A 24,562-nucleotide genomic window follows, 5' to 3' on the forward strand; every position below is an offset into this window, starting at 1 on the left:
ATGCTAAACTAAGGAAAAAAACCTGGTTTAAAGTAACACTCAAACACATTTTCACCACAAATTCCATCTAGTATCTATTCTGGGGCTTTCTGCCAAATACATAATCATCATCACCAACTGGAGTATGTCCAAGAAGTGAGGAAGAAAGTGGAAATGTGAACGTTCCATGACAATTCAATTCATCTATTCGATAGAATAAAAGGTTCAGTAACAAATAGACCTTGTGGTGAGATTGTTTCTCTCCAACCAATCAGGTGTAGTTCAAAGCACTGTACATCCAGAGAAGTGAACCATTATTTCTGATGAAAGGTCATAATTAGTCCTAATTATGTGTAATCCATCATTTAAGGAGTCTGTTTTTTTTCTCCATATCATATACCTGCGATGATGTAAACTTTCCTCAGGAATGTGAGGATCTGAAGAAAGAAAACAAGTACTTATCAAATGAGATCCACATGGAGCGGATCATGATGCGCACGGAGAATGAGCTGGCCATGAGAAACCTCAGGAACCTGAACCAGGAGCTGCAGGCCCAAGTCAAAGAGGTACACCCAAGCACCCAACAAAGTCTCAGGCAGCGCATCACTCAAGAGATAAGAAAATAAGGCCGGCCTCTTCAAAGCACTGGTAAAAAGAAAGTATCAACATCAGTGTCAACATAAAGTACATCCTCTGTCCTCACATCAGCTGCAATATAATGCTGTTTACTGTAAGTCATAAATATTATCGACAGCCTGAAATAAAGGTCAAATTTTACCCTTCAAAAACAGATTTACAGTGTGTGAGGTGCCAAGAATTGTATTTACATTTGTAGCTCAAGCTAGAATAAGCCTGCATTTGACATAAACATATGTTTTGTGTGTAAAACCAGAGGGTTATGAAGAGGTATAGATATTTAGATTCAAACTAATATGAGGGTGTTTTTCCATGAATGTGTAAAGGAGTTCCATCCAGTACCATTAACCCATATCCATTCCTGTCATGTAGTCGTGTGTTATTCTTCCGCTGAGCGCTTGGTGTTGTGTTACATCTAGAAACAAATGCCGGCTTCTACTGTTTCCTGACCAAGTCACTACATACACCCACCTCTCTACCTCGCTCTGACCCCCATCAGCTGAAGCAGAAGCTGTATCAGAATCAGCAGAGGGCGACATTGTGCTCCCGTGCTGCAGATGAAGCGGAGGAGTCCAGGGGGGAGGCAGAGAAGAGCAGGGCCCTGGCCGAGGCCCGGGCCCTCGGGTGTCAGCGGGACAAAGAGGCCGCCGAGGCTGACAGGAGCCGCCTGAGCGAGGAGCTGCGGCAGCTTAAAAAAGATGTACGCACACAAACACGACACAAACATCATCACCTGACCTGCACACTCACTGCACACTAACGACTTGTTAGCAACAGACCAGCGATAACTAGAGACAGCAGTTGGTGTAATCCTAGTGCAACTTGTAATGTATACACTGCTTATATGCTCCATCATGACTCCATCAGGGTGGGACGTAACACACAATGCAACTTCAACCAGAATTTCAGCAGTTAGTGTTTTTAAACCAGAAAAGCATGTTGGGTTAAGCACCTGTTACGCGACTGTAAGCAAAGCACGTGTCTGTGTATAATAGTATTAGTATATAACTAGATATACTATACTCTATAATTAATAAAAACTGCTCCTTGGAATCTTGCTAAATTGGAATAGGGGCCGTTTTGATCAATTATAATATGAGACAAATTACATTTCTATAACACTGTGAATATTAGAGGCTTCTTTTATTTTATCTTATTTTAGGCTCTGTTTATCAGAAAGTATTGTCTTTATTATGTTTGCCATATCTACAATGAAGATCTTACAGTCAACATCTTTCATAAAATGAAACAGCTTTTTTACTATTCAAGTGTATGGTTTATATATAAGTTTGATAAATGTATTTAACTGCTGTTTTTCAGAGAAAGCATGTTGGCTATTTCAGAGGTGTGTTAAGCACAATCTTCGGACCAAAGTTCACAACTTTTCAAAGTAAAAGCTCTGCATTTCAGCTGGGTATAAAGCATCGCTGCAACAAAACAAACGTTGTGCTTTTACAATTTGCTAAAGAGGAAATGATGCTTTGAATGCTGTTGCTATGAAGGCGAACAGCACCATCAACCCTCTTGAATGTCTGCGTCAGTCCGATATGGTGAAATAAAAATAATCAAAATTATGTAAATGAGCTGGCGGAATAGATAGTATTGGCTGTAGGCTGCCAGTTGCTGACCACTGCTGTAGTTTATTTGAGGACATAGAAGAAGACTTGTTCAACTCGGTCCACAGACTTAAGGCACACTGCCCCGACCCGCTGTCTGCTCGTTGCCTGTTTCTTCAAATTCTATTAATATTGAAGGAACAGCATGTCCAAATTGCACCAAACTCAGCACCGCCCTTTCCTGGGCCATTAATAATAGGCATACCAAGTGTGAAGCCGATAAGATGAAAGGTTTTAGAGATATGCATTCCACATATAGAGAGACACACAGAAGTTCATTAAATAAAATTAAATGAAAGTTAAATTATTCCATTTGTAAAACTACAGTGTCCAGTCCATTCGGGAATTAAACCTATATCCACATATTCTTGAGAGTCTTCAGTTGTCGTGAATTGGCTCGATGCAGAGAAACACGGACCATTCTTAAGTTGATCAAAGCGTTATACAATTTTCAAAGCAAGTTCTAATGTAAAACACAGACAGGGACATAAAGGTACCTACAAGGTTTTAATTGTGAAAGCACTCCATAATCTAGGGTCCATAGAAAAAGGCTTGATCCTACCATTTTTCATATTGAGGTCTTTTGACTCAACAGTTAAGGTCAGGAGACCTCAGATCATTTCAGAAGATTTTAATGGCCTGAGACGTACAAGGTTTCCAGGCCACCAGTTGCTATAATAACAAACAGTAACATTTTGATTTAGAGAGCGAGACCAGTAGAGTGGTGATGTCTTTATGGTGCTACTTAGAAACACATGACATTCTCGCAGTGCAATGAACAGCAGATGGCATATCTTTAACCAGAAGAGGTAAAGGACATTTCAGTGCAGTTTTCTGATAGAGACAGTACCCTCTCTTTTTCCTGAGAACATACAAAGGAAATAACAATATCAGTGGACTGAATCTATTGATTCATTTGGCATCTGCTCTTTTTTTGTAGCACACCGATCTACAGCTTTTACTGGCACAAAAAGAAAAGACCTATTTTGAAACCAAGTTGAAGTTGGACCGGGTGTCTGGGGAGAAACAGGCCCTGCTGCAGGAGAACAAGAGCCTGGAGGGAGAGAGAGACGACTTCCGAACCAAGCTGAGACAGGTCACACAAGAAAATGTCCAGCTTAAAGAGAGGTCAGTGCATTTCAATGGCATCTGGCAATGAAACCAAAGTAAAGTATGGAACACAACAGAAGAGTAGAGAAATCCCCTCCCTTCTGATCGAGATATTATAGATCTACCTCATTTTATTGCTAGTTTCTCATTTGGAGCCATACATAACCTGCCTCACAGTCACAGGGTGTCCTTTACCTCTTCTGGTCACAGGTGGTCAGATAACAAGGGTAAGAAATAATTGTTAACCCACTAGACACTGTAGAGGGTAAACATGTATTGGCTAAAGAAAAGTAAAGAGGACCAAGGATAGAGCCCTGGTGTGCACACCATTTCAGCAGGGCAGAGTCAGACGTGCATGCATGTTAAAATCCACAAAAATTTACAGAGTAGTCAGTAAAAATAATACATTCAAATAAACAACAATAAATGTAATATTTGCTGCAATGCAGCAGCAACATACAGTATTCAGCAGTATCTGTTTGAACTAAAAGAGTATTCAAAACCCTTTAAAATGCTATATACTCAACACACTGATTTTGTCCATCTTCTGACAGACCTTGCTAAACATTCTGTGCTTAAGACATCTTTTTAAAATCAGCTGTAACTGAGAAACATTGCTGCTTGAATGATTAAAGGCATCCTGGAGGTCTGTCACTGGGCAATTGTCACAGTTACGACATGTCACATAACAGCTCTTTGAGCATAGTCAGAGCCCAACAGGTTGCGTAAGGATGGGAGAGCTGAAAGGAAAGCAGAGAAGATGAAAGAGAGAAGAACTGAAAGGAGCCGTCGGAGAAAAAAAACTGTAGAAACAAGACAAAACAAGAATGAAAGTCAGAGAAGGGAAGGACAGTTTGATACTAAAACACATTTCACAAGGCTCTTGGAGGTTTTTCTATAAAAGCTACAATCACCCCAGCCTTATAAATCACATCCCCCCCACCACCCCACCCACCACAAAGGTGGTCCCTGTCAATTGCCAGTGAAGCTGGGTTATTCTTCACAGGGGAGCGGTGGGGTAAAATTCCCGAAAACAGATGTTCTCAGTAAGAACAGGTTTAAGCAAGCACACCACATGGATGTGGTAACACAGGGACCCCACAGGGTCTGATTACTTGCTCATAATGTTGTATCTGCATTAAAGTTGAAGGAATGATTTTCAGTTTGCATGTTTGCATGTTTGCATGTTTGCATCTCTAATTCTAATTCTCCCTGTTTTTTGCAAAACAGGGAGAATTAGCATGTCCATCAGTAGAGCATACACTCATAAATATCAGTTCCTAAATATGTCTGATTTTCAAGGGCCATGAATAATTCCCTAAGAAACTATTGAGATTGTCCAAAAAAAAACAATCCCTGCAATTGCCCCTTAGTTGTGATCTGCATCAAAATGTATTGGGTTCTTCTTTGTCCCATTCTCCCACCAAGTTTCATGGAGAGCTGTTCAGTAGTTGGTGTTTAATCCCGCTGACGAGAAAACAAACAAACTGCCTGGCCAAAAACATGACTAACTATAATTGTACTCTGTAGAGCGCATAATTCAAGCAAGGCCCAACAGCGCCCTCATGAATCCACATTTAAATTTACTAGAATCTAGATTTTTACTTTTCGGACATTCACCAAATATCACACATTCATAAATATCAGTCCCCAGTCAGATTTTATTTATCTCAAGATCCATGAATTATTCTCAGAGAATTCAACCAATTTGTTGAAAAACACCCTATCTCACGACGTGTAAGAAAAAGGTATGAACAGATTCCTTGATCCTCCCCCTGATCCAGATCTGCAGCTGTTTTTTTACAATGTTGCTGTCAAACAAACGGACCGGGGTGAAAACATGACCTCCTCGGCAGAGTACTTTGAACTCATTGGGGGCAACCTGCCCTCCATCAAGGACTAATACTCGTCCAGAGTCAGGAGACAGGCAGACTCAAAAGCAACTTCTTCCCACAGGCCATCAGTCTGTTGAACACCTAACCAATCACAGTGTCAGGACAATATACCTCTACATTAGTCATCCACCACAAGCCACAATCATTTGTTATCCTTTACTGCTACTCTGAACATTAATATCCAGTTTCCAACAAATTTGCACAATGCACCAAATGATTCACCCTCATTTATATAAGTAACCTGCTTTGTTGTAGCATCTTTGCACTCTGCACCACTGCACTGTTGTCCTCTGGTCACAATTAGTATTATTAGTAATAGTATTAGTTAATAGTAGATAAATGTTTATTTTGCTAGTTTCTTGTAGTCAGTTGTTAATTGTCTGTCCATCTGTGTAGGGACACTGAACACAATTTCACCGGAGTGAAATCCCTAGTTTGTTGTACACATACATGGCAAATGAAGCTGATTGTGAAACATAACTCAAAGAAAATGAATATAGTAACAACACCAAATGAAACAAATGGAATCTGAAATATTTCTCTGCTACCTGGTTGCAAATATGGAATATTCTGCGACGTCATTTCTAGTGCTCTGTTTACAGTGAGACGAACACGCGGCGCAGAGCCACTGCCTCTGAGGAGGAGAGCAAAAAGGCCGACCAGGCTCAGCGGGAGGCCGAGGCTGAGAGGCGTCTGGCCGAGAAGGAGAGGCAGGAGAGGACGGCCGAGTGCCTCAGCTGGAGGGAGAGGCACCAGGGGTTGGCAGAACAGTTCAGAGCTCAAGAGGACCTAAAGGCTCTGAGGCAGAACAAAGCAGTGAGAAAACATCAGCACATAACACAAGTTTTAACAGTCGTCATCTGTTTGCTTCAGTGCTTTATAGTCATATAAAAAAACTGCATGAATGCACATTTTTATTGTAAACTCTCAGAATGTATTTCTGGGTCTGGTGTTGAATAGAATTTTAAGGTAAATGTTGACTATGTGTTTTTTCTCTGCAGTGTCAAGCCAGCATCAAGAGCTTCTTCCTCTGCATGACAGAGAGCGACCAGAGGGTTAGAATCCTGAAAAATCAAGATGGCTCCCCGAGAAATTTCACAGTGAGATGATTCTACATCTTCCTTTCCTTAAGTAGATCTAACAATATATGATAATATGGAGAAAATTGCACATCTTGAATTGGTGCCAGCAGGAACAGGCATTGAATTTGACAGTAGCATTGTGAAATCAGTTAGTCTAATGTAATTTGTAACATGGTTTTGTTCAGGAGGGAGACCCCGTGTACATCTCTACTCCGGAGTCCAGTCCAGAGGAGCCAGAGAGGAGTTCATCCAGGTAAACAAAGGGTCAAAGCAGCAGCTGCTGTGGGTCCTGTGGGCACCACAAACACTGGGTGTAGTAGCTTTGTGCTCATGTGACACAGAAATGTGTTTATTGAACTAAACTTCTGCTAATAGACTGGGAAGCTACCACAGGAAAGAAAACCATAATTTAAAAAAAAAAAAGGAAAAAAAAAGTGACAGTGAATCAAGGTCAATTTAAAGGCAAATATATGTTCTTTCCTTCCAGAGCAGTTGTCGCATTCTGTATACAACTTTATTTTCTCAGAACCATGTTGAGGGTCTCCGCCCCACACACGGGAAGGGGTCTGGGTCCGAGCCACTTCGACGAGCTGCCCGCCTTCGGAGGAGAGCGACCGGACTCCGCACCCGCTCGCAGGAGCAGGAAGGTGGTGGACTACTTCTGGATCCCTACTGACCAGGAGTGATGAGGAATTACACCACATCTGCCACTTCCCATGTGCTCTTAAGCAAGGCAGCAGAAGTTCAGATGGTTGAGTGCAGCTGGTCAGACTGTTCAAATATTTAAGGAGAAATTGTAGAAATAAAAGTGAAAAGTACTGTTGGTGCTCATGTCCTGGACTTTATTGACATTAAAGCAATAGAGGTGCAATACAATACATTTTTTATATCTTACAATATGATCCAAATCCATTACCTTATACATTAACATGGCTTGTGAGCAGGATTTTTCATGTGTAGCTGTTGGGGGAGGTGATGGGGAGATTTCAACCAATGTAACAGTTTTTACTTTGCCAATTTTACTAAAACATAAATTCACCTTTGGTTTCGTATTCCATATTCAACGTTATAAGCAGTGTGACTCCAAATTCTGGGTGAGACTTAAGTGTGAAAACCAAAACAGGTACACTAATTCTTGAAAAACAAGCCTTTCTTTCATTCTTAAATATCAACACTTGTAAACGGTGTGAAGCTTCAAAGGGAAGCGATTGCTTCCATGAATTTATTGTGCAATCGGGCCAGGACTAAATCAAATACTTAATCTTCTGCTTGGGCTCTAGGTTCTTAATAGATCTCATTATTCCAGCACAAACAAACAGAAGCCCATCTAACTAAGAGGTAGAAACACAGGCAACTCTGAAACGTTTACGGCGGCACACAAATGATTAGTTTGTTTTTCTAACTTATTGTTACATTTGGAGGTTAAGTATTGCAACCACTCATGAAATTAAAGACAATGAAGAAGGACAGATATCAAAAAGAGGGGAAACTCCTGATGAGGGGGAAACAAAAGGAAGATGCTCATCAGTGACTATAAAGACACTTCTATATTAAAGAAAGGTTGAGTAAGAAAGGGTTAACCAAACATGTAACTAATTTTTTATGAAATGTTTTGCCAACTTATGCTTCACTACCACTTCAGAGGGCCCGTACATTTTACTGTTGAGGATTCTGCAGGCTGTGCAGTGAATTAAAATCACCGTGTGTGTGATGAAAGGGAATCCAGGCTGGGCCTTTACTCAAGGTCACTGAGCAGATCGCTGACAAAACCTTTTCTTACCTGGTCTTCTAATTGTAACTAACATTAGTGAAGATCACCACTAATCTGACTTATTTAAGGGGGCATCCTTCACATTCTTAAATAAAGACGTTTCCTATTGGGGAAGTTTCAAATCTGAAAGGAAAATGAGTGGAAATGAAAATCACCTAATAGTGAAAAATAGGTTTCACCCCTAATAAAGTCAAAGCAAAAAAGACAAAAAAATTAACATGACTCAGCCACTCCAGATTTCATGTAGCTGATCAGGACACAGCTCCAAAATCAAACAACCATCAGGCAAAAGCTCAAATGATGCGTCTCAGCCTTTTGTCACAGTGTGGGTGGTAACACACGAGGCCCTACAGGTACAAGCCTTCGTTAACATTTGCAAGACAGAAGCAGCTGAGTGCCACGCGGTAGTGGTTCAATTAAGCATGCAGTTTAATAAAGGAAAAGGTGAGTGTAGTAATAAGGTAAAGGTCGATCTTCGACGCCATGATGCTTCTGCTTGGGTTTCTCAATCTGCTTCGTCCTCAGACTCCTCCTCCTCAGCCGTCTCCAGCCAGGTGAGCCACTGGTTGACCTGGAGAGGGATGAAGATGGTAAGCGCAACTTCTGGTCATTCTTTTACCCAACAAAATCCCTCTGGTTCTGACATTGACCCGTTTCCTCTGATGTTTATTTAAACAAATGCAGACATTAAATAAATAAAATAATGAAACCCACTGTGCTGACATCACTGTACCTGGAATAAAGCTTTTCCTTTTCCAGGGAATTCTTGGGTAATGTCTTCTTTCCATGCAAGGAAGGCTTCTTCCTCAATGATCTCCATGTCGTAGAAGTTGACAAAGTAGCGCAGCAGCATGCCTTTAAGCACAGGGAAAAGAGTTGTTTCAAATAAAAAACTTCTACGTCAACCTTAGTTACTTGAGTCAGAACGTGCCATTTGTGTCTTTGATGAGCACAAGTATTCAGTGTATCCATATCATTGCTTTAGTCAGTGCTGCTCTAAATTTACTCAAACAGACACAGGCTGATTCTATTCAATAAAAACAAAAAACAACACACACATTTGAACAAGAATCATGACGAGAACTGTTACAAAGCAGAAACCTTCTGCTGAAACAAACTTGACACTGCTCTCTGGTGGACAAACTACGCAACTGCAACACTGATTCCAAACACTTTCCTTGACTGGTTTGTTGCTAACCAGTCACCACATGCAGCATAACCAATATACTTGGAATAGGTTTATATCTGCCTGGCTGATTTATGGGTCTGACTCTAGCAGACCATTGGGGTACTGTACCTTTAGGGAGCCCGCTGGCGTTGCAGTGCACCTGCAGGGCATAGAGGGCGCTGATCTGCAGCTCGGTGTGGTCGTGCAGGAACTTCTGCATGACAGGCTTGAAGGCCAGCAGCAGCTGTTTCTCCTGCTCCAGCTGCTCTTTGGAGGGGGCTGCTAGCTGCTCGTCACTCTCCGCCATGCACAGCTCCTGGGAGATGTACTGGAGGAAACTGGTAACAGATGAGGATACTGGTAAGTCATACTACAGGCCTTCTCATACAGACTCATAATCTTGAATTTAGTCAGGTCACCTTTTAAAATGAAATATTTGAGGTACACATACTGGAGGTTTTGCGCACTGAGCCTCAGCCTTCGGGGGTATAATTACCTGGTCATGAGAATGTTGACAAAACCTTTATCAATGTGGAGCTTGGGCGAGATGTTGTCTTTAATCCACTTGTAGATGGACTGTGGAGAGGGGTCTGCCTTTATCTGCTTCAGCAGCTCCTTTTCCAGTTTCAGCAGCGGGAACAGGAAGCTCAGGCCCTTCCCCTCCAGGATCTCCAGCATACGGTCCTTGTTCTGATCGATTTCTGCCAAGTAGTCAGTTATACAGAAAGGAGTTATTGGGATGTTTGTTTCTGATGTGATCCCTAAGCGTTCTCTAAAGTAGAACTGATGAGATATCAGTCAAAGGGATAATGGGAGGTAATGTGATGAAGGCAACGACCATTTTCGACAGGAAAGAGGAGGGTAATGTGAGAAGGAGGGAAATACCTGGGAGCATCTTCTGCATGTTGACCTTGCTCTGCTGGAAGAGATCGGTGAGCCACTCCCTGTCCTTCAGCCTGGCTGTCTGTTGCAGGCAGAGCAGGAAGAGGGGGAAGTGGGTGCCATTCTCCAGGGGGTGAGCTAGCTCTGCCACGCTCACCAGCTCGGCGATGATAGCCCGGGCTGCAAACTGGGCCAGGTAGGATTTCACCAGGGGCACGTCCACCTCGATCTTAGGGCACTGGTCCAGGACATTGAGGAAAGCCTGCAGGAGAAATACAGGGAAAATACCAGAGCATGAATAATGTTGTAGCTGCCCTCTGGGCTCATCTGTGTAAAACATGTAATCAATGATTAACAACATGGGCAATTCATTATAATTTTGAAAATCAAGTAACAAATTGGTTTTGTTTCATCCATTTTTCTGAAAATACCAGAAATATTTTGTGCTGGCTATTTATTCAGGTAATATTTAGGAGTGACTCATCAGTCCAATTTTTTCACATTAATTTTCAACTTCTGTGCTGTGACTGCATTACCACTGACTGGCAATTATTTTTTATCTTAAATTGATGCTGAACGTGCGCACCTGCATGAAGTTCTCTCCAGTGATGAGGCCCTCAGTGCGGAGCATGTGGATCAGAGTGCTGGCGTGCTCCTTGTCCTCATCGGGACGGTCGAGGGAGCACACGATGAACTTACTGAGCATCTCCGGCAGGAAATGCTTGGGAGCCCTCATCTCTCGGACGCCACTCACAGCCTCAGCCAGGTTCTTACTGTTCAAATACTCAGTCACGATTGCCTCCTAAAGAGAAGATTCAATGTGAGCAAAGGAAAACTCTGTTCTTCTCATTAATACCTCAGCCTTATAGATTTATTTGTTTATGTCCCAAATGGCTCTGGCACTATGCCTCATTTCTACAAACCTATAAACACGCTGCTTACCTTGATGGCTTGCAATAAAAGTAACTAGAAGTTTTACCAAGCGGCAAACAGGTGAGCCACAAAGGAAACAGTGGACTTAGCCATGTTTTCCACTATTTCTATGATTTCATTTTCTGGTATCACAATTACTTTTGCTTCAATAGAAATATGTTGTGTCATAAACATACAGAGTTACTGTGGTCATCAAATGTGGTTACACACCAAATTATTTTTCTTACCGTCATCTTGAGCAGTTCCTCCTTGGCAGGAGGTGGTTTCTTGTTCGTTTTCTGAGGTTTCTCTTGGATGGGCGGTGGGTTGGTCTTCAGGCCAAGCTGTGGAGGCTGAGGTCAAAGTGTTTGGGATTAATACATAAGCCGCGTTCAAACAGGAGAATGTCCACACAGTTGGGTCCAGACTTCCTCTGGAGTTTGCCTTTCACATATGAGCAACTCGGTATAAGATTCTCCACTCAGATGCGTTCACAAGAAATCTGAAGAGCATTCAGGTGAGGGGTGGCACAGCACCAACAGCTCTATTGAATCTTTGTCAATGTCTTTTACATGTTATGGTCCTGAGATATTTGAATTTGTTTATATATTTTTTTCAGGTTTGCGTCTGTCGCTTGTTAGAAACATCATGAATCTCTGACTCGTGGTGAATCCTCCAGAGAAACTCCTGCAATGTGTTCACAGAAGCTCATTGGGACATTATCCAGAGATTTTACTCGGGGAGTGGCCGTAGAAAGTACAGACTTTGTCACTCGCACATTTGTATCCTTACATACAGCCCTGCCGGGGGAACATTATTATTTTTATTACCATTTATTTAAGCATTTATGAATGTTTTAAATGTAATCTAAGTTAACTAATGTAGTGGTCAATTGTGAGGAGTGATTATCTCTTACCTGACCCAGAGGGGGAGTTTGAGTGCGTGGGGGCTGAGTGCTGGGTGGCATCATGGTGGGGATCTGCAGCTGGAGCTTGGGTACCTGGTTCTTGTTGAGGAGGAATGACTGAGCAGGCCTGAGGCTGATCTGTGGGACCATGAGGCATAATGGACACAGAAATATGCAGGTTATGAATTTTGTAAAGATCATGAATCATTTTATCGAATGCGCTAGTAATCCATGCCCTCATATCTCATAATCCCAATCAGCAGACCAGCCACCAGTTTAAAGAGAAGAGGAGGATGGAGAGGAAAGATAAAGGAGACGGTGATAGAGAAAAAGATAGAAGACCAGTAGCAGGTTTTTATTCCTCAGAATAACGCGTCTTTTTATAATCAGCGGGCATGCAGGCTACATACATGCAGGCTACATACTTTATACATTATTCAGTGTTGTACATGTCTCATTACCTCATCAGCATTGAGCTGTCCTTTCTTGCTGAATCGTGGAGGCATGTCCTTGGACTGGACCTGCTGCTGGGCCATGTGGTTCTGGTTCTGGTTGAGGAAATGTTGGTTCTGAACCTGTCAAAAGTCATGAATGATTATATTTAGAAAGCTGATCTCAGGATTTGCCGAGAAATATCATTCACTATTTGCAGTATAATATTACAGCCCCAGATTACCTGGTTGGATTTAACAAAAGACTTGGGCCCCGTGTCGAACTGTGACTGTGGTGGAGGGGCGATGTGGCTGCCGTGGCCGTTGAAGAGCGGGTTGGTGCGATGGCGTCCCATCGTGGGCGAGTACCTATCCTGAATAACCCCAGGGCCTGTTCCAATCCCACTGCCTGAGAAACCCAAGTACAAAGACCACGTTAGTACAGATTTTACCCAGGAGCGAGTCCAAGCAGGAGAGACGTACAAGTACGTGAAATGGTTGGCTATAAGTGATAAAAAATTAAGTTAAAAAAAAAGTAAAAAGCTTATGGTATTGTTCATTCCTACCACATTATTATGTGAACCAAAATGGTTTTAAAATATTTTTTTCTGAACCTATTAAGACCTGAAGTGACATATGCATGGATATACCTTTAAGACTGGGTGCCACGTTTGCATGCTTCTCCCTTTCGAGCCGGATGAGACGTTTGCATCATCATGTAATTGATCAAATACATTTTGAGTCACCATAACGGGAAAGGTTAAGTGCATTATGGGCAATATAGTTTGTTTCTTAGCGATCTTAGCCTGCATTTAAGTACTTAAATAGCATCTCAGACAATGGCTGACAATCTAAGTGACGGGAGTGATACTGAAGCAGATGACAGCAGAGATGAAAATAACAGTGATGAGGATTCACCGCCTCAGATGTTCCTGTTGACCAAGGATCATTCAGTAAGAGACATGTTTAATGAGGAAGACAAAGAAGGGGGATCTCTGCTAGTTTGCCAGCTTTTTTTTTTTTTTTCCTCACAAAAAGGCTATGGTTAACAATGAAAGCCAAATGTTTAAGCTATCAAATGATTTTTATTTCATGTCTATATCTACTTCAGAGGCTGAGAAGTTTTGTAAATGTTGGCAATTCTGTCAGCTCTTAAGAAAACCCTCAGGTTTGAGTTGGTTGGTTTCAAAAAATGCTCAAGTTTTATAGTGTCTTTATTTGGCATTAATGGGTTAAATGAATTAAACATTATAAAGAGTTATAACACCATCCAGTATAAAAAGTGAGTCAAGTATTAACACTGACAAGATGAAAGTGAAGATTAAAAGAATGGGATGTGGCTACAAAAGGTACCTGGCATCTGTCCAAACATGTCGGCCAATCCCCCAAGAGTCTCCCTGTCCAGTTTCATTCTATTGGGCAAGAAGGGGCTTTCCAGGAAGAAGTCCATCCTCATCCCCTGAGACATGGATGCTGGGATGAAAACACCCAAATCCTAAGGGAGCACACAGAACACAGACAGTGTCATTAAACTGTCTGACATTAAAAGTAAAACCTAGGACTCAACTTGAATTTCTACCATTAACTCAAGTTTTCAAGTGTGCAAGACTAAAGTACATGGTTGTTATCAAACCAGAAAACCTAATTACATCCTGCTGCGCACATTTTATTTTCAGGTCATTGTGCTGCTGAGTCATTCCTCACAACAACATGCTTGGTTGCTGTGCAGACATTTGTGAGCAAGGCATGATAACAACAATGTTATACTCTTATTTATGGAGGCCTTTAAGCCATGCATGTGGTATCCTCAGCTTTTCGTGTAGGACATTAACTATTAATCATACCAAAATGTGGGTGATCTACACAATGAGCCTCTTTATTTAACTGAAACTCACTTTCACTGCTTCTTGACGGATCTGGTTAATCATCTTTGGTCCGTTGTCAATGAAAGCCTTGCGGGGGACCCAGTTGTTTTCTCGCAGTTCCACTCTATCTTGCAACAGGAAGCGGATCCTAGCGGGCAACTCCTTGTTGTTCATTAAGGATTGCATACGGCCAAAGTACTGATCCATTAAAGACTGGAGAAAGAAATGAGAGAGGAGGGTAGGAGTGAGAAACAGCAGTAGCGATGGGAATTGCACCTCTTTTAGGCAGCCATGAAGGGCTGGTTACCTTTGCTTTCTCATGGTCGAGTCTCGGCCCCACTGTTCTCATTATCTGACAGAGGCACTCCAGATCCTCCCCCATATCCTTGAGCTGGACTCTCTTCTTCTTTTCCAGAAGCTTCAGAACAGATTAAGGAGAGAAGGCAAGCAGGGGGTCACACAAGGTACTCTACTCTGATTTCATGATGGCATGCAGCATTTCTCTAAATTCTAACCTGTACTGCCTTGTGCAGTCTTTCAAATGAAAACATGGATTACAAAAAGGAAAAATAAGATGTGAACTTCCAACACATGCACAAAAAAACAAGTGTGCACGTACTGTTTTGATGCACCTATGAAGGATAGATTCGTGGATGAGGTCGAGTTTGCCAAGTTCCCCGATGAATTTAATGTTGCCAAGCATCTTGACCTTGGCAATGGAACGCTGCTCTTCCTCCTCAGAAGTAAGAGGGTTGTCATGTTTGTCATAGACTGGAATAAGAGGGGAGGAGAGGCAGTGAGTAAACAGGCTATGATAAGATGAGCTTCTGATTGTGTGACAAAGTGCACAAAGATGGAGACTTACTTTCAACATTTCTGGTGCGGTTTTCAAATTCATCTTGAAGCTTGGAAATCAGCAGTCTTCTGAAGGTCTACAACAGCAGCATCACAACCATTGGTTAACCATACAGCAAGTAACATTAAAGGCTAGGATTCGAAGAATACATTGAAACCATTTGTATTTTACATTTTTTAGTTACACATGGGTTTAAAATACAATATATCATGAGGAAAATCCTTATTAGCTTTTATCAAAAGCCAGAACATGACAGGGACTCCTGTTATAGAGGTAAAATAAATATACTAGAGGTTTAAAGGGTTTTTACCGTAGAAAGATACAGTCACACTTACTGTGCTCTGCTTTTGGGATGTTTGGATCTCGGATGAAGGGCCATCAAAGTTTGGTGCGTCCTCTGCCAAGCGCAGACATAGCTGAGCATAGAGCGAGCTATACTTTGGCTCTTCTAGGGCTTTGTCTACAATCTGAACCACAGAGGAAGAGAGGGAGGGGACCAGAGACAGACCACTCAAGGTCATTTAAACAAGCAGTGTATGGGTATGAGTCACTGAGAGTAGCCTGCCAAGCATCGATGAATTCACATCCATTTAGCAAAGAACAAAAGTGTACCATTGACCTTGTGAAGCACAACCAAGTTGTTTTAAATGTGCTACATAAATAAGATTGACAAAAAAATATACGCTTACCAGCAAGATGATTCCTTTAAGGACGAGTTTTGAATCTACGCCCACATTCAGGAGCTCAAGGCATAGCTTGTCAAACTTCTCAGGCGTGAGTTTGTTGAGTATGCTAGAGAAATAAAATCAAGAGGGAAATGAGAAGCCGCAAAGAAGATCAAGATAGTTACATTTACCACGTTATACTACTTCCATAGAATAATTACTTCTGACACTTGGCCCGCTTATACCAGGCTGCTTTCACAAATAGTCTTTGCGCAAGATTTCTTGAACAATGTAAAACATCAGGCCAACACCTCAACTATTCCCAGAGTTCTCTACTGCTCTGGAGTGAATTGATCCTGTTCTGGCCCTATAGGACAGATGCAAGTTTTTTTCGTGGTTTAACATTGAAGTGGTCATTCATTACAACAGATTGTTTGTGCATTGAGAGAGTGCCAGCGTAACTCTCGTCTTTTACAGAGAGTTGCATTATGTATATGATGGGATAGTGATGGGATTAGAATATACCAGTGGTCACCAAACAATACTAATCTGTTGATGCAATAGGTTTTGTACATATTGTGAGAATTGGATTCTGCACAACTGAAATGGTTTGAGTACCAACAATCCTTGAGCCACAAGAGAAGAAAAAAAATGTCGTCCTTCGGGATAGATTAATCTAATTTGTCTTATTAGATGAGTCCTCAAAAATGCATATAGCTTTGAACCTTACCCCCTCACTTTCCTGAAGATTGCATCATGTCGCTCTTTTTCGTTGCTGGAGTTGGCATCTCGTCTAGTGCTTCGTGAAGGAACCCATCTCTGAACGCTTTGCCCTGGGGTTTTCCCCAGGAACTCGCTGCAGGAGCACAAGATAGGAAACTGAATGAAGAGCATCACACAAACTGATGACATCTGGCTGATGCTCGAGCATAAAACCTTACACGTCCAATGCTTATTTTAATGTCCGTACTGCCTAGTCTATAGAGAAGAACACCCCCCCCATAATCATCTTATTTACATAAAATAAAATCCAGGTTTTAGGTATAGATAATTATCTTAGCACAAGCACTAGAAAGTATATTTAATCTCTATGTTTCACTTAATTGTGATTAACATGTTTATGTTGCCAGTACAAGCCTTTAATTCTTTCTTACAGCTGTTTGTTGTGAAATGACCTGACTGCCCAGGTCGTTAAACATACAGTATGTGAACTATCTGAGATTCAAATCAGAGTTTCCTGGAATTCAGCCCCTCTTACTCAAAGTTGTGTAGTGTATTTCTGCAGTGCAGGAAACTGCTAACAATAGTTACTGGTGCCATGGTGTCATTAATTAAATCAATAATACATTACATATGCAGAAAAAAAAAAAGAAAGAAAACCACAAACCTGTTGCCGACAGTCTTGGGATAGTGCTGAGGTGCACCCCTACCACCTCCTCCCCCCGAAGAAGCACTGCAGAGGCAAACACAAAGTTTGGAACACATTAGGTACATGCATCACTGCACAAAATGTAGTGCTCCTTTATATTGCTCTCATACGAAACAGGATTATCTTTAATGTTCATTTAAACTGGAAAGACACTGAGGACCAAGTGCCCTCACATAGATAGGAGATAAATAAACTTCTTGAGAACCCCCACAACATATCTACAAGAATACATTAAGCCATTAAGATGGGTGTCTTCAATACATGTTGTATATTGAAATGCGTGTGTCCTTTTTATTATTACACTTTAGTTTAAAACAATACCCTTCCAGGAGAGCCTTTAAGCTCTGCATCACAAATCCCATGACCGTTCACTGGGGCCTGCGTGTGCTGGTGTAAACAGGAAGCAGATCGTTTGTAATTTTTGTTCTTTTACATGGCGAGACTTGGCAGAGGTAAGGCATACCTCCTTCCTTGCATTCTTCTTAGGTGGTTTACGCTGGGTAACTGCCCGCATTATCAATCCATTTAGCATTAATTTGTTTTTCAATAATCTCACAAGTTTTGCAAGCTCCATCTGCTAATAAGCAGTGTTTCAATTACTCCTGGTGAGATTTAATATTCCTTTTCAACTACTTTGAGTTCGAACAAGGCTCCGTTTAACTACTTTTTTTATTTTGGCGTGACTCTGCAAAAGTCTGCCTTTGTTACTTTCATCCGTTTCATTTTTCAAATTATTGATTAACCTGGAACCAGTGATGTGCATGAGCAAATAAAAAAAATTTGTGAGCGCTGTACTGAACGAATGTTTACAAATGACAAATGTGAGCAGCGTTTACTCCCACGAGAGGAAACGCTGCTCACATTTACAACACCGTTTAAAAGAAAATCATCAATATATAGGCCATCACGTGGTATACTGGAAGCGAGCGAAAATGTGTGTGTTCCGAGACTCCTCAGACTGGGAGCGAGGTGGTGTTTCCACTCACAGAGCGACACACACAGTGAGATAAAGAGAAGCGGAGCATTTGAAGTAGTTTAGACATATTAATACTTTGCCCTGGTTGTGAGACATCCTGCCAATAACCCTGTACACTGAACTGGGTGTGTGCAGTCATCACCTCAACACAATCCACTGAAACCGGCATCCTCCCAAGACACAATATCTATCCAATCCCCCTTTCTTTTTACAAAGAGGAGTCTGACAGCCATTTTGAACCTCCCCACATCCTGCTTTGTTCTAAAGGCCGGAAGTTCCTGCCCAAAATGCAAGAAGACAGCTAACAGAGAAGTAACCATGGCATATTTCCTGCACAAGCGCTGGTGTGTTACCTGAAACGAGAAGCACCCCCTTCTGCAATCACACTCTCCACTTTGGCGGCTTGACAATGAAGAATACTCAAAAGAATAAGAATAATAGGAAGGGATGGGGAAAACGGTGCTGAGGAGAGAAAAGGGGGAATGCAATTAGTGACTGCATGAGGGAAAACAAGGCATTACCTAGACCTGACATGGGGAGCAACTATAACATTACCAGGCATTTAAAGGAGTACTATTAGATGTGAGACTATTTCTATTGACAATGTCAGTTAGCCAGCTTAGCTTGATACTGATGTTCAGTAGCAAGGTCTTTGTTAGAGGCCGAGCCTCGGGACAAACACAAAAATCACCATAGTAAATACTTGACTATAAAAAATAGAAACATGATCTGGCTCATGTATAAGTTAAGTACCGACGTCCTTGCTCAACAACATCAAGGGGTACACGTAGAAATGTCTGCTCGCCTCTTCTGGGCTACAACAAAGCAGATGTGCAGCTAACGGGCTAACGCCACCCGCTAACAGTTGATAATTAGTCCGCTAGGCTGCTAAGTCCCCAGTTAGCTACGTCACGTCGATGTGTTTGACACACACCGGTGCCGTTATTCGTGTCGTCTATGCAGGATTTGACATGCAGTGTGTTTTAACCTCAGGACGAGTGTGTGGGTGTTGCACTGGGGAAATGCTGCTGTCTGGGTCTGAGATGCTCTTTGTTGGTCTGTTGTTCTGATCGATGGTGGGGACGAGCCTGCAAACCTGACATGATCATAATGCAGAGAAACGGGGCAGGGCAGCGTGGTTAGCCGCTAACGTCCCCACTCGACTGGGCTTGTATCGCCACCCATCATGGGTCTGACATTCAGGATTTACTGTTTAGAAGTGATCCAGGCCAGAAGCTCGTGCCTATGACTAGTCCTATAACATGACACACATTAGTTTTTTCTGCAAATACTTGTTAGGGTGGGCTAGGCGACGACGCCATTTTCTTCTTGAAAGTAAATCAGCTGAGCCATTCGTAAGCTAGGCTATCTGCCGGTGTCGTGCCAAAAAGGATCATCTGCCAGAAACTGATGGCCGTACGCGGGAGCGCGCGCGCAGTCCGTTAAAGTTGTATCTCCCAGTTTGTTTTGAGCTGCTGTTATCGGACTGAAAACTGTTACCACGTGCAAATACACAAGTTTAAACATGATACGTTTATCGTAACCGAATGATCCCAGTTGAGGTCATGACAGTATAGTGATCAAGTATTGTCTTTGATTTACTTTAATTTATTTGCCGTCTAATGTCCATGTTCGGGCGACATTTGGAAACTACACTACAACTACCAGTATTTGTTGATGAGTTACATATTAAAGTCTTTTAGCCATCATCCTTATGACTGCATTATTTCCACCTGTTCTGGGCCCAAGAAAACGGGTCGAAATCAAACAACACCCTCTTCCTCTCGACAAAGTGAATGCAGCTGCTTCTTCTGTGGTTTATTCGTGTATAGAAGTTATTCTGCTTCAAAATGCCCTGATATCTTCCACGACCTTTCCTCTCTTCTTTGGTGGTAAATGTCAGCCCCGAAGGCTCAGTCCTTTAGTAGCTGCTGGGGAAACTCTGTATCTTGACCTTACTCCGCTGTGACTGCGCGCGCTCCCGCGGACCGCGATCAGTTTCGGACAGAGGGTCTTTTTTTTGGCACGACACCCCGGCTCAGAAGCTAATATGCTACAGTTAGCTAAAGCAAGATTCTGCTGTTTGACGTTAGCATCTTTGCTTGCTAGCTAGCAGAAGCCATTTTGGATGAACCGGTGCGGTTTTGCAAGGGAGAAAATCGGCCTTACCTTTACCAAAGCAACTTCAGTTTTGTATTTTAGTGTGACTTCCAAAGAAGAAATGAGACAGTTGAGGAGGGAACGCGAGTTTTGTGAGGGACGTGAGGAAGCTGGACGCTGAGAGCTGAGAGTTGAGAGTTGAGAGTTGAGCGCACGGACACACACACACCAACACACTCCTCGCAGCCGGGCTTGTCTGCGGTCGCGGGCTGAGGGAGAGCTGCTGCCTCACGGGGGACGAGAAGTCAACCATTTGCATTGGTCACGTACTTTGTTGCCACGTCGATTCTGGCCAATCGCAAAGAAGAACTGTCTTCAAGGCGGCACCGGTGGCACATTTCATCCAATGAGAGACACGGTGGAACAAAAGAGGCCGCCTCCTTTAGTTGATTGACATGCTATTTAATATCTGCAGTGCAGGAGAAGACATAGCTCATCAGCTCAGATTAATGGAGCTACAGGATCTAAATGAATCCTTAGTAAGTACAAAGCCCGACCCCGAAAGGAAAATACACATGCTTAGTAAAGAAGTGTGAACAGTAATGAATTAAGGATGCATTGAAAAACATCTGTGAATATTAGTTGTTTCACGCAAAAAATGTAAGATTAGCAAATTTCCTGAAAAAGGAGAATTGTGGGTCTTTCATTGACCTTTTATTTTGCTCTTGAAGCTTGTTTGCATCATATTATTTGATTGTTTAACTTCTAAATGAATTTAATGGGGGCACTGTGTAAGTGACACAATATAATTTAGATGTGGAGGCACAGTCTACTGTGTAAAACTATGTAATTAGTTTTCCCGGTAAGTACAGAGACATCAAATTTCATTTCCCAATTTTTTTTAATTGTTCAATTGTCTTACTGTCAAGTGATTATGATTAAAAAGCAGCCTAGTGCTCTTTAGTGTTTGTAGTTGGGTTCATATTCAGGTAGGGGTTACCTACATATTACAGTAACCCTACCTGGTCCAGAGGAGCCCATCACAGATGAGGAAGGACAGACAGAGTGTAGGACTGAGTTATGTTCAGGGGCAGCAACAGAAACAGTGTTGCCTGAGGAGATGAGTCAAGAAGAGGGTGAAGTGACAGCAGCTCCCTTTACATCACAGCAAGGGCATGTGGAGGAAAGAGCTGTTGATGAAAGTGAGGATGCAATTTAAAAAATAGCCACCATGCCATATCCTACAGATCCGTCCCATGTTGAAGCATTTCACATCAGGTGCAATGAGAGCTACACTGCTATGTGCTGCAGTGTAGGGCCCTGTCAACCAGAAATGTTTTTTCCCAAAAATGGTGAAGGGCAGTCATTCCAAAAGCATTGGTTTTCTGGAAATGTGTGGCTGGAGTATTCCCCAAGTTCTGATTCAATGCATTGTTTCAGTTGTCGGCTTTTTCTACCTGAAGATAGATATAAAAGCAGAAAGGAGTGGAGAAATGGGATCAGAAAGTGGAATACTGCTTTTGAAAAAATCAAGCAGCACTCTGTCACAGAGGTCCACATGACAAGCATGGTGAGGTGGACCAATTACCAAAAAAAGGCACTCCAGACTTCATTTGATGTATCAGATGTAAAGGGAGTGGAAGCCAGAGAGCGAGAGAGGCAGACAAACAGAGAGATACTGACCAGGTTAATAGATCTCACAGTGTATCTCGCAAGGCAGGGACTAGCATTCCGAGGTGATAATGAGAGTAACTCAACAACCGTAGTAACTTTCTGGAACTCGTGAATCTATTTTCCCGCTATGACAGTGTGCTGAAGATGCATACAGAAAATATTGGAAGAGTGAAAATCACCAAGAAAAGGCCCCAGGTGTCACTGCTGTCAAACAGAAGCCAAAATGACCTGATCACAGCACTGGGTACTTACATCAGGAGGGAGATCCAAAGAGAAATCCAAGAAGCTAAAATGTACTCTATTCTCTTGGATGAGACCACCGATGTTTCCCACAAAGAACAGGTGTCATTTGTAGTGCGATATCTACATCAAAAGCAAATAAAGGAGAGATTTATCGAAGTTTGCAACATTGATACAACAACAGGCCAGGAGCTGGAGAATACTGTAGTCTCCCTTCTACAGAAGAATGGTCTGGAGCTGAAAAACATGTATGTTCCAGGGCTACGATGGAGCAGCCAACATGAGTGGCATGTACAAAGGTCTTCAAGCCAGAATACGCACACTCAATGAGAAGGCCCTCTATGTGCACTGCAAAGCACACTGCCTGAACTTGGTCCTGGTGGAAGCCTCAAAGTCAAATAAGCACTTTGTGACCTTCTTCAACCTCGTGGAGAAGCTGTATGCCTTTTGCAGTGGCTCCTCAAAGCGCCATGCTGCTTTAGTTAGATTGCAGCAGTCACTGCATCCAGAGGGACACATTGTGGAGCTCAAGAGGCTGTCAGATACCCGTTGGGCTTGCAGGGACCAAGCACTGAAGGCCCTTCAGAGAAATCTGGAAGCTATAATGATGCTCTTCAATGAGATCTGTGAAAGAAATCCACCTGACCTGGCCCTAGGGGATGCAAAAATGTACAAAAATGCGATTAACTTCGCATTCATCCTCTGCATGGAAATCACCACCCCAGCATTTGAAGTCACTGCTCTTGCATCAAACGCTCTGCAAGAAGAAAGCCTGGACCACTCCACAGCCTACAAGCTAATTGATGGTGTAATTCACACAATACAAGCATTAAGGTCTGAGGAGAAGTTTGCCGAGATATTTCAAGGTGCGTCAGAGAAGGCAGAGGCTCTCAACATTCCTTTACCTACTGTTGTGCCTGGTCAGGAGAGGAAACGGAAAGTGCCAGTGCGTTTCCAACACAGCACAACTGCATCGCAAGTGAGTGATGAGATTGACTCTGTGGAGTCATACTACAGGTCGAATGTGTACTACACATTTATTGATACCTTGACTGCGGAGCTCAACAGGAGATTCCAGGGGAGCATCACTGGAAGTCCAACTGGCACAATCATACGGTCCTTCCACTCTCTAACAGTGTGTGCCAACTGGACAAGCACCCCAAACCCAGAGGCAGAGGAAGCTGTCCATGTTCTTTGCGACTTCTATGAGGAAAATGAGGACCAGCTGAAGACAGAGCTAAAGGTGTTCCACTCCAGCTTTCCCTCGAAGAACCTGCAAGAAATCCTTGCCATTGTGGAGGAGAACACTGGCCAGCTCATCTTTCCAACATTTGTGAAGATGGTAAGGATCTATGCAACACTGCCAGTGACAACAGCTTCAGTGGAAAGATCCTTTTCAAAACTGAAGATAATAAAGAACAGGCTCAGGAGTCTCTGTGGGGAAGAAAGACTCTCCGACCTTCTCCTGCTTGCCATTGAGCAAGACATTGAAATAAATCACAGTGAAGTAATACAAATCTTCCAAGAGATGGCACCAAGGAGGATGCTCCTGTGAAGATCCTTTAATTTATTCAGAGCAGAGTTTTGATAAGTTTTAAGTTAGAATATTTTTTGATTATTTAACATATTATTTGGTAATACAATATGGCCTTGTTTTGTCTGTTTTTGCCTGTTATTCATTTATTTATTCAATTTGATAATTTGAGTTAGTTTGTTAACAAAAATAAATATATAAGTTGAAAATATCCTACTGTGTTTTTTATTTATTTATTATTATTATTTTTAATTTCATAAATAATTTTGGCGATGGGTGCCGTTTTTTGGGGGTTTGAGCACCTGCCCCCCAAAATGTCTGTGCACGTGCCTGCATCCATCCATCTGCTTCAAAAGATAGCCCCAGTTGTTTGTGGCATTGATTCCACAGGATGTTAAAAACGTTCCTCTGAGATCCTGCTCCATATGTTGTCATCAATGCATCACATCATCTCAGCGGATCTGTCAAATACACATCTCCTGTTCTGTTCACACCCCTCAGGTGTTCTACCAGATCCACATCTGGTGACTGGGGAGGCCACTGAAGTTCACTGTACTCCACCAGCTTGAGACAACTTCTGCTTTGTGACATGGTTCATTATCATGTTGGAGTAGTCATTATAGTAGAGGGTAAACTGTGGCTTTAAACAGGAACACATTCCCCACACCATTACACCACCACCAGCAGCCTGGACCTTTAACACAAGGCAGATTGGGTTTATGGATTCATGCAGCTGAGGCCAAATTCTGTCTCTACCATCAGCAGCCTCAGCAGAAATCCACATTCATCAGACCAGACCAAGTACTGCAGCCTCACATTTCTATTCTTGGCTGT

General features: G+C 42.3%; 3 protein-coding genes and 1 non-coding gene across 5 annotated transcripts; 2 read left to right on the plus strand and 2 right to left on the minus strand.

The window, feature by feature from the left end:
- The first annotated feature begins 3,192 nt into the window (after window positions 1-3,192).
- On the plus strand, window positions 3,193-7,714 carry LOC117763249. 2 transcript variants are annotated; one of them, XM_034588209.1, is made up of 5 exons: window positions 3,193-3,359; window positions 5,825-6,052; window positions 6,238-6,336; window positions 6,504-6,571; window positions 6,845-7,714. In XM_034588209.1, the coding sequence occupies exons 3-5, from the start codon at window positions 6,271-6,273 to the stop codon at window positions 7,002-7,004; spliced, it is 294 nt and encodes a 97-aa protein (XP_034444100.1). In that variant the 5' UTR covers window positions 3,193-3,359; window positions 5,825-6,052; window positions 6,238-6,270; the 3' UTR covers window positions 7,005-7,714. The 2 variants fall into 2 exon arrangements, with proteins under 2 accessions (XP_034444100.1, XP_034444101.1); XM_034588210.1 differs by lacking the exon at window positions 3,193-3,359 and having other exon boundaries at window positions 5,790-6,052.
- On the minus strand, window positions 7,138-20,625 carry eif4g2b (eukaryotic translation initiation factor 4, gamma 2b). Its single transcript, XM_034588207.1, has 21 exons — window positions 20,350-20,625; window positions 18,534-18,642; window positions 17,163-17,228; window positions 16,506-16,631; window positions 15,800-15,902; window positions 15,446-15,577; window positions 15,120-15,186; window positions 14,874-15,025; window positions 14,562-14,672; window positions 14,285-14,467; window positions 13,743-13,884; window positions 12,635-12,798; window positions 12,420-12,533; window positions 11,968-12,096; window positions 11,300-11,404; window positions 10,726-10,941; window positions 10,143-10,401; window positions 9,754-9,958; window positions 9,387-9,595; window positions 8,823-8,944; window positions 7,138-8,660 (listed from the first exon to the last, which is right to left on the minus strand). Exons 8-21 carry the CDS (start codon window positions 14,955-14,957, stop codon window positions 8,595-8,597), a joined length of 2,109 nt encoding a protein of 702 aa, XP_034444098.1. The 5' UTR covers window positions 14,958-15,025; window positions 15,120-15,186; window positions 15,446-15,577; window positions 15,800-15,902; window positions 16,506-16,631; window positions 17,163-17,228; window positions 18,534-18,642; window positions 20,350-20,625; the 3' UTR covers window positions 7,138-8,594.
- Window positions 12,190-12,355, minus strand: LOC117763928. Its single transcript, XR_004614281.1, has one exon. It is a non-coding gene; the product is annotated as a small nucleolar RNA SNORD97 (small nucleolar RNA).
- Window positions 20,626-22,474: 1,849 nt separating the features above from the next.
- On the plus strand, window positions 22,475-24,066 carry LOC117763245 (zinc finger MYM-type protein 1-like). The gene is made up of 2 exons (XM_034588205.1): window positions 22,475-23,679; window positions 23,805-24,066. Exons 1-2 carry the CDS (start codon window positions 22,475-22,477, stop codon window positions 23,815-23,817), a joined length of 1,218 nt encoding a protein of 405 aa, XP_034444096.1. The 3' UTR covers window positions 23,818-24,066.
- The last annotated feature ends 496 nt before the right edge of the window (window positions 24,067-24,562 follow it).

Source organism: Hippoglossus hippoglossus, chromosome 6 (assembly GCF_009819705.1).
Source record: "Hippoglossus hippoglossus isolate fHipHip1 chromosome 6, fHipHip1.pri, whole genome shotgun sequence".
Classification (NCBI taxonomy): Eukaryota; Metazoa; Chordata; class Actinopteri; order Pleuronectiformes; family Pleuronectidae; genus Hippoglossus; species Hippoglossus hippoglossus.